This window comes from Cariama cristata, unplaced genomic scaffold, assembly GCF_000690535.1.
Source record: "Cariama cristata isolate BGI_N322 unplaced genomic scaffold, ASM69053v1 scaffold38737, whole genome shotgun sequence".
NCBI lineage: Eukaryota > Metazoa > Chordata > Aves > Cariamiformes > Cariamidae > Cariama > Cariama cristata.
Genome location: NW_009626630.1, coordinates 1 through 8897, shown reverse-complemented (window position 1 = coordinate 8897; position 8897 = coordinate 1). Strand labels below are relative to the sequence as shown.

The 8897-nt window shown below is 56.9% G+C and overlaps 2 protein-coding genes across 2 annotated transcripts; one reads left to right on the top strand and one right to left on the bottom strand.

Moving 5' to 3' along the window:
- Positions 1–286: 286 nt before the first annotated feature.
- On the top strand, positions 287–3878 carry FAM57A (family with sequence similarity 57, member A; the record flags this gene model as incomplete). Its single annotated transcript, XM_009704101.1, has 4 exons — positions 287–370; positions 2472–2685; positions 2880–2975; positions 3483–3878. Coding segments are annotated over 4 exons (790 nt in total), but the record flags the coding sequence as incomplete, so codon positions are not given.
- Positions 3879–5783: 1905 nt separating this feature from the next.
- On the bottom strand, positions 5784–8885 carry GEMIN4 (gem (nuclear organelle) associated protein 4). Its single transcript, XM_009704100.1, has one exon. It carries the CDS (start codon positions 8697–8699, stop codon positions 5784–5786), a length of 2916 nt encoding a protein of 971 aa, XP_009702402.1. The 5' UTR covers positions 8700–8885.
- Positions 8886–8897: the final 12 nt, after the last annotated feature.

The window sequence follows — 8897 nt, the reverse complement described above, 5'->3', positions numbered from 1 at the left end:
AGGGTTACCGCTGATCCACCGGGTTTGGAAGGGACGAGACCTGGCAACAACCCCCCCACGCCGTGTCCCCGGGTGGCAGCGCCTGGCACAGCCCCCCCAGCCACGTCCCACACCGCCTGGGTGAGGGGCAGAGCTCCTCCTCGCCATGGCAAGGCTTTCGGGGTGTTCGGAGTAGGCGTCTCAGTGCTACCAGCTCTCCTGGTGCAACTGCGCCGAGGCCTCCCCTGCTTCTCAGCCCTTCTGGGGTGACATTTGGGGTGATCCGGTTCCCCTCTCTTGGTTTCAGGTTGGTGTCAACAGTCCAAGCCACGATGGCAACAGTGTCGGGGATCACGGTTGTCCTTAACTGCAAGGACGTGGTACATGACAGGTAAATCCAGCGCCCACCCGAGACCCTCGCTGTCCCACAAGGAGCAGGCGGAGGCTGTGCCCGGCCAGCTCGCAGCTGGAGCGTTTTATGCCAAAGGCTTGCACATACCAAGGGGAGAGGAAAAAGAGTTTCATGTTCCTCTTTCCTCCGCTTTGGGTGAAGGACTGGGCAACGCGCTGGCCGTACACCCCGAAAGGCACTGGCTTGTTCCGTGCGCTCGGGCCTGGGGCTGCTCTGCCAGCGCGGAGGGTCTCCTCCTGAGGCTGGGCTGTAACGTGGGCCCATACGTTAGCAAAGACGTCATCACTTCTAAAGGGGTAAGGGGTCTCCTTGCTCGAAGCTGAAATTGCTAACAAGTCCAGCAGACCTAGTGAGAACTGATTTTGGGGGGGCATCACCATCTCTGTGCCAAACGGATTCTGAAAGAGTCCAGAAACAAGAAAAGCAGTACGGAGTTTGCTCTGAAGGAAAATCACATCGCCTTGTCCTCAATGCTCTGAGATAAACTGCCCCAGAAGTGCCTCTGGGCAGGAGTGATAGTGCAATCTGGGTCAGAAGACTTAAAAACACAGCTATTATCCAGAAGAGCAGAGCAGATTGTAGGAGGGAAGAATATAATTATGCTGACCTGGAATTTGACTGTCGCACACCAGAGTTTAGGGTGATTTTTAGGGAGGGCTGCCCTCTCGGTCGTTGCAGACTTGCCTTTAATACACAGATGGGAAATGTCCTGCCTTGCTCTACATAGTGAGATCTATCCAAATTGCTCAGTCCTGCTTAACCCAGGCAGTCTAATGAGTTGCCTTTTTTCCTGTAAAATAAAATACCTGCTGTATAGATAGGGCAGATGATAAATCCCAGACCCACACGGGCGGAAGGTGCTGTCGGCAGCCCTCCTTCTGCCCGGAGCTGTGTGCTCGCCCGGGTCTTCCCGAGGCCAGCAGCTCCTTGTGAACGCTTTCTGGTCAGAGACCTAGATTTTCTTTGAATCTGGAGGAAATACAGCCCGGTGCTCAGCAGGGAAGGCCTCGGAGAATGACAGCAAGACAGAGAGCCAGGAAGCATCACAAAGGTTGCAGTAAAATTTGCCAATTTATTTACACAGGCAGACAATCATTATATCGCTGGCACTATAATTGCCCTCCAAAGCCCTGGGCAAGTTTTGCAAACACAATAGCTGAGCACTTCCCCTCCCTGCTTTACATCACTTACATCTTTCTGTCTGGAATAGGAACACATGCAACAAAATTTTTCTTGGGATGGCAGGAGAGCAAAAGCAGATTTATTTGGGCCCCAAGCTACATGTCTTTAAGGAGCAGTGTAGGGTGTTTGGTTTTTTTAATTTATCCGTGTGATTTCACCCAGGACTTTTTAAGGAGCCCGGTCGCCCTGCAGAGCAGGGCTTGCTGCTGCCTGGGTTGTGCAACCAGGATTCCAACATGCTTTGGGAACAGGCAGCTGCCTGCAATTATTTCCCAACAGATAAACGTCTTGTGGGGGTTTTATTGCCTATATTAGATATTTTGCACTTCACTCTCCAAAGTCCAGGCCAGGCATCTCTAATTAACTCTGAGGTTAACTCCAAACACCCAACGGGGTTAGGCAGCCAGCCGAAGCGGTGTGGCAGGCAGGAGGGACCCAGGCTCAGAGATTTCCCCCTACCAAGCATCATCTCCGGGTGTCCCAGGGCTTCAGGGAGAAGACAGATCACCTGCTGCAAAGGTGTCGGATTAGTGCTGGAGCCCGAGCAGTGCCGTGCCCCCGGCCCGCACGGCAAACACCCGGCTGTGGGGCTAATCAAGATCCTCCCGTTAACGCCGTGTTTGTGCTTGGCTGGGCCGAGCTCGGTGCCTGGCACGGCCAAGCGCGAAGCGGGGGCAGCGCCGAGGAGGCGTCCTGCACGTGTACCAGGTACCTTTTCTCTGGGGCGGTCTGTACCTGCTGAGCCAAATCAAGTTAAAATTCACCACCTTTCAGCTTGCCATCAGCTTCAAAATCCGCTGCTTCCATTTCAGACCTAAAGCCTCTCTTCCCACTGCTAGAGCATCGTGAGGTGCTCGGCGCCGTTGCGATGCCTCTGTGTGTGCTGCTCCTCCCCTAGGCACTGGCTGGCTGTGGAGTACATCTGGGTCCTGGTTCCCTACATGACCTACGACATTTACGTCATGTACCTCTGCCACTGGCACAAGAGCCGGGACAGGGGAGTCGTGGAGAAGAAGCACTCGCTGGCCAGCGTGCGGAGCTTCCTCCTGCGGGAACGGCTGATGGTGACCCACCACCTCTTCATCCTCATCGTGCTCACCCCCATCACCCAGGTAAGGGCTGGGCACGGCCGGTGTGAAACCCAGCCCGCGAGGAGCCGCGTGTGGCTGCAAGGGCTTGCAATCGAGGCCGTGTCTGGCAAAGCATCTCTGCCGGTGGGGAGCCCGTGACCCCGGGAGATGCTCAGCGTTAGCTGCCGGTTGCCTCTCCGGGAAGGCCCTGCATTCACCGCTGGCTTTATTTGCAGCACTTCAGGGGAGAGCTGGGGGACTTCTTCGTGGGCTGCATCTTCATAGCAGAGCTGAGCACGCCTTTTGTATCACTGGGCAAAATCCTCATGCAGGTAGGTGAGGAGAGACGGGGCTTGGGTCTGGCAACCCCACAGCAGTTCGTACCCTTTCCCTGCCCCAGGCTGCCCTCCTCCATCGGCCCCTGTTCACGCAGCAGCTGGGCTGGGGATCCCAGGGGCTGGGGGGGGGAGTGTCTTAGCAGGGGCAGCCCCACAGCTGTAACCCCAAGCTTCCCCACAGTGCTGCTTTCCTCCCAGCCTCCTGTTAAGTTCCTGTCCCTTTCCACCAGTAAGCAGCATGCCCAGTAGCATTCCCAAACTGGGGGCTGTGCCATGTCCTGGTGCTGCCCGCTCCTGTCCATACCTCCCCCCCCCCCTCACCCTCCCTCCTGCCCGCCATGCCTCCCATCCCACCTCGCTTTCCTGCTCCCTCCAAAACATTCCTCCTATCCTCACCCACTGGGTGCTCGGCTCCGTGCTCCCAGCACAGCCAGTGCCCGAGGAGAGATGGGGTTCTGCTCACCCAGTGCTCACCCCACCTTCACCTTCTTCCTTCCCCAGCTCAACATGCAGGACACGCTCCTGCACAAGGTGAACGGGATCCTCATCCTGGTGACCTTCTTCCTCTGCCGTATTCTCCTCTTCCCCTTCATGTACGCAGCCTACGCCAGGCATGTGGGAATCCCCATTTACATGGTGCCTTTCCGCATCCCCCTGCACTGCAACATAGCCAACGCCTCCCTCATCGCCCCCCAGCTTTACTGGTTCAGGCTCATCTGCCGCAAGGCCGCCCGACTCTACGGCAGGCAAAAAACGAAGAAACGGCGGGCCGGTGCCGGCCAGCACAGGGGCCGGAGAAGCGTTAGCCCCCCCGGCTCTTCCGCCTTCACTGCCAGCGCTGCGGGGACCAGAGCAGCGGAAGCAGCGATATCACCGGGCTGTTTTAGCTGGAAATAGCCTCGCCATTTCCATCGCCGTGCCAGGCAGCGGCAGCCTGGGCTAGGAAGGGTTTCTTCCCACGCCGCTCCAGTGCCTTGTGTCCTCCCACCCGTGGGAGCTGGGGTACAAGCCAGACCATAAGCACGACATCCATTCTGGGATTCAACGCTGTGGCACTGAACTAACGGTTAGACAAGGGGGGTTTGTTACAACCCCCCCCCAACGTCTTTCAGGGCTGACACCAGACACGGGCGCAGCACGGCGTGAAGGAGCCCGGAGGCAGCAGCAGAGGTGATGCTGGAGCGTGCTCAGCCCCACGCAGCAGCGCTGGGGATGGGGGAGCTGCGTGCCCGACCTGCCGCAGCCCCGACTCGCTCCTCTGGCTCTGGTTCAGCCTCCAGCTGAGAGCAGAGCCCGTTCCCGACCTTTACCGACTTCACCTCTACGCCGCAGCTGTGTTCAGCCTCTTACCTCCCACTGCCGCTGGGCTCAGACTCATTTAAGACTCCACTTAACCCAAAGGTGCTTTTCACTACATCTGTCTCATGTCTGTGGCTGACAGTCCCGGGGTAGGGGGGCTCTGGTGTGCCTGTGGATATTTAAAAATCATCTGGCACGCCCTGCCCTGCTCTCCCTCCAGCCAACACCAGCAACCCTGGCATCACCCCGTGGGTACCGGTACAGCCTGAGCTCTGGTAGTACGGTCCATCCCACTCCCCCGCAAGGTGAGGTCTGCCAGGGAGGGAACTGGGTCAGTGCAGGAGGAACCAGCAACCCCAGAGCAGGGTGCTGAGCTGTGTCCTTCACCAGTTCTGCCCCTTTCCACCTTCAGTCACAGCAAAATGGGTGCAGGCTTCCTGGCTTGCCCTGCACCATGGGGTTCACAAGCCTTGCACGTGTGTGCAAGTCAGCAGCAGTTCAGTTCCTTCCCTGCAGCCAGCACAAGCCAGGGCAGCCACCTCCTCCCTGCAGCCTCCCACGCTTGCCTGGGGGTCCCCCGCTCCAGGGTAGGTACTGCACCAGCATGGCCCCAGTAGCTCCCCGGGCCCAGAGAACTGTGACCGCTCTGTGCCTTTCATTCTGTCCAAAAACAACAGCTGAGCTCTGGGAGACCTAGTTCTTTTGGGTGTCGGATCTTGTCCCAGCCATGGCCGTATTCTGGAAAGAGTAAAATAAAGGACCTCTTCCAACACGTGGTCAGTTATTGCAGAAACACTACTGTTACATTAACAATCGAGACCAGCTGATGTTATAAACTGCTTGCAACCTGTTACAGATGTTTATCTCGCTGTTTTCATTGCAAATAATGTGCCTTTATGTAAGGACAAAAAAAAAGAAAGCCAATGAGGCATCTCAGTTTGCACTAACACTGCCCTATTTACTATCAGGAGACCAATAAATATTTCCTTTCTGAGTCACACCACTGGATGTCTCTCCCACGTGCCGTTTATTTTCATTTTACCGCTGCACCCCTACCTCTGGGCAGGAGCAACGCACACAGATTTCCAAACGTTCCTGCCTGTCCTGAACTCACTCGACTCGCTTCTCGGCCTCCGGCAGCATGTGGCTAACCCCGCAATCTGCCCGGGACTAGGACAGGGCTGGTGGCAGGGGAGCCAGAGGGAAATGATTTCCCTGATGCCAGAGGCTGCCAGGCTCTCTGTATAAATCCAGACCACCAGCAGGCAAGGCTGGAGCCATGGGACCAGGAGCTTGGCACAGGAACAGGTGTGTCCACAGCTATTCCCACTGGAAAATTAGAGTGGTGGTTCTTGCCCAACTTCACACGGCCCCTTCACTGCTTAGGTTGGAAAAAAACACAGCAGGGGGGAAATAAGTTCAAAAGCGAAAACCAGATAGGATTTATTACAGATCTTACAACTTTCCACATCAGTGTTCTCCTCTGTCACCCTTTCCAGCTTCTCAAGCCGGCCCCCCAGCCGAGTGGGCTCCCAGCTTGCTCAGCTTCTGCAGCAGGGTGCTGCGCAGCGCCTTGTCACTGACGTTGTCTGTGATGGACTCCAGGAAGTGCCTCTCGTTGGCTCTCCGCAGCGTGTTCCCAGGGGACATATCGGCACTGCTGAACGTCTCGTATTGTGAGAGGATCTCCAATGCCACCACCACCAGTGGCTCGCCGCACTCCTTGTCCGGCAGCATGGCAGCGACGTGTAGCAGGTGGCAGAACATCTGGATGCAGACGAAGGACACCTCCTGCGTGGATGTCTTGTCCTCAGCAGGGTGCGAGGGGGCCCCCGCAGTGCTCTTGACGGAGGCCAGCAGGTCGGTCAGGCTGCCGCAGTACAGCTGGACCACGTGGAGCCAAGCCTCTGCTGGCAGCCAGGTGGAACAGCTGGAGCTGCAGAGGAGCTGGAAGCCCCGAAGGAAGAGCACGGAGAACTGGAGGTAGCAGGCAAACGGCCGGAGGTTGAGCAAGGGCATGTACTGCACGTACTCCAGCGTGTACGGCACGTGCAGGACTTGCCTCTGCAGCAGGTTTTCGACCACATGCGTGAGCCTCTTCCATTCGCTGTGGCTGCACCAAGGGAAGACCTGTATGAGGGCTACCAGGAACCCTTTGCTGAAGAGATTCACTTCTTCAGGGTTGTCCACGTTGACCGTGAGGAGCGTCAGCATCGTCTCCCTGAGCGCCGTGGACACGCAGCAGCACTCCATCCACGCCAGGAGCCCGCTGCCTGGTCCATAGGCTGGCAAAGGCTGGGACGTCCACTCGTCCTCAGGAAGCGTGCAGATCTCAAACAGTGTCGCTGGGACCTCGTTCTTGAAGTGGTCTCCGTAAAGCTTCTTCAGCCGGAGGCCTATGGTCCAGTCCAGTGAGGCCACCTTCCTGTGCAGCCAAGCCAGCGACTGGACCCACAGCTCAGGGGAGGGGGCGGTTTCTGGTTTTACCACCTCACAGAGCTGGGAGAGGATGTTCAGTATCAGGTCTTTGATCTCCAATGAAGGGAAGACCTGGTCCCTAGGCTGATGCCAGTACTTTGCATAACCATCTAGAAGCTTGCAAAGGCTGAGGAGAAGCGGGAATGGATGGCACGACTTGATCCAATGCTCTTCTGAACAGGACTGTATCCCCAAAACCTTACTGAGGATCTGCAGGCTCAGCTCAATTTGAGCAGAGTCTGACTTCAAACAGGGAAAGACAAAGGCTTTGGTCACATCTGCAGGTGACACAAGCGGGGCGGCTGAGCTTGGCTGCATGAGAAAGGCCAGGAACTCAAGGAACTGCTCCTCTTCCCTTGCAGTGGAAAGCCTCCCCCATGCTGCCTCCTCGAGACACCTCACCACCAGGCTGCGTGACCTGCCTGGATCATCGTGGGTCTCCAGAAAGCTCAGTGCTGGGAAGGAGCAGAGGATTTGTGCGAGGAATTGGTGCGCTCCTAGGTTGACTACAGCAAGATTACAAACCTGCTTCACCGTGGCCTCGGGGTACAGCAGCATGAGCCTGGCCACAGAAGCCACAGCCCTGGTCAGGCCTTCATCGGACACGCTCTTTGTGATCTGGTTGAAAGTCACATTCAGATCCTCCTGGAACCCCTCCATGACAATCTGCAAGTTCAGGGACAGACCTGGTCCGCCCCAGGACACCAGGACACCTGAGATCACTTTGTTTTTGTCAGTTAATGAAAGCTCAGTGTAACATTCCACAATGGCTTTGGTCACTTGCACCTGCAGCTCTCGGGCCTCCTTGTCTTGGTGGGACATGGCAAAGTTCACCAGCGTCTCCAGCAATTTCAAAACTAGCTCTGGTTTCTGGAAGAGAGCTTTGCTTTTCACAAGACAGTCAACCCAGTCCTTTGAAAAGGCCCAGGTCGTTTCAGAAGCAAAAATGGAGCACATCTCTATGTGCCGGTCCAGCTTTTGCTCAATGATTGTCATGACAACTGAAGACACAAGGCTGGTGTCCAAATCCTTGCTCTTCAGGCTGGCACTGATCTCCTTGAGAAAGTCCTTGGTGATCTGGGTCAGCTCTAACACTACATGTGCCTCATCCTCACCCAGGTCTTTAACCTTCGAGAAGCAAACCAGGTTCTTCCCAAAAGCAGTAAGAGTGTCCAGGAGCCGGTAGCTCTCATAGCAGAGCTTCTCAGAGCTGTTCAGGGTGCACTGCAGCTCCTCTCCCCAGGCATGCAACAAACTGCTGAGAAAGTCCAAACCAACAAAGAGCTCCTCACGAGAGAGCTTGGCCACAGACAAGAGGCTCAGGCTTCTCTCTGCTTCTTTCACCTTCTCATCGAGCCCTCTGTGGTGGAACTGGCTTTCAGTGTCACTGGTCCAGAGGCTGACCACAGCGCTGACCTTGTCCAGGTACTCCGCGACAGGGAGGGGGCTGCCCTCTGGCTCTAGCTCTGTGAATACGGACAGCAGCTCCACCAGGTTGGCCAAGGCATAGCACTTCATGTGGGGCAGGGCGATGCTCCTGTAGGTTTGCTTTAGCCCCTCTGTCAGGACCATCAGCAGGCTGCTGGCAGCAGGGGGGTTGTTCAGAGAGCCAGGGTCACCCTTGAACCTCTTTGGGGGCTGGAGACCATCATCCAGAGAGGGCTCGCACCCATGCTGACGTATGAGAGTGCTGAATGCAGAGACCGTTGCATCTTCCTGTCCCTCCTTGTGTTTCATCACCTCCCACCACACGTCCAAGAAGAACCTGATGTCCGACGGGGACGTCTCACTGGCGATGTACTCCACCAAGCGCTCCAGCTGGCTCCAGCACACATCCTGGGGCAGCGCCAGCAGCAGCTGCACAAAGAGCCGGGGCACACAGAGGGCCTTGACCAGCTCGAAGAGGATGGTGTGGTTAACGTCGGGGATCATCCTGCCCATGGAGAAGAAGCCATCCTCCTTCCATCCCTGGTCCAGCGAGGCAGCCGGCGGGCCCGGCAGCAGGACTTTAGCCCAGACGATGGCCACAGCCTCCTTCTTCCAGAGGTCGTGCTGCAGAGGCGAAGGGCAGCGGGCCCCGATCTCCCCCAGGGCGTCGGTGATGGGGGGTCCCACGCGTGGCCAGTCGGCTTTGCGCAG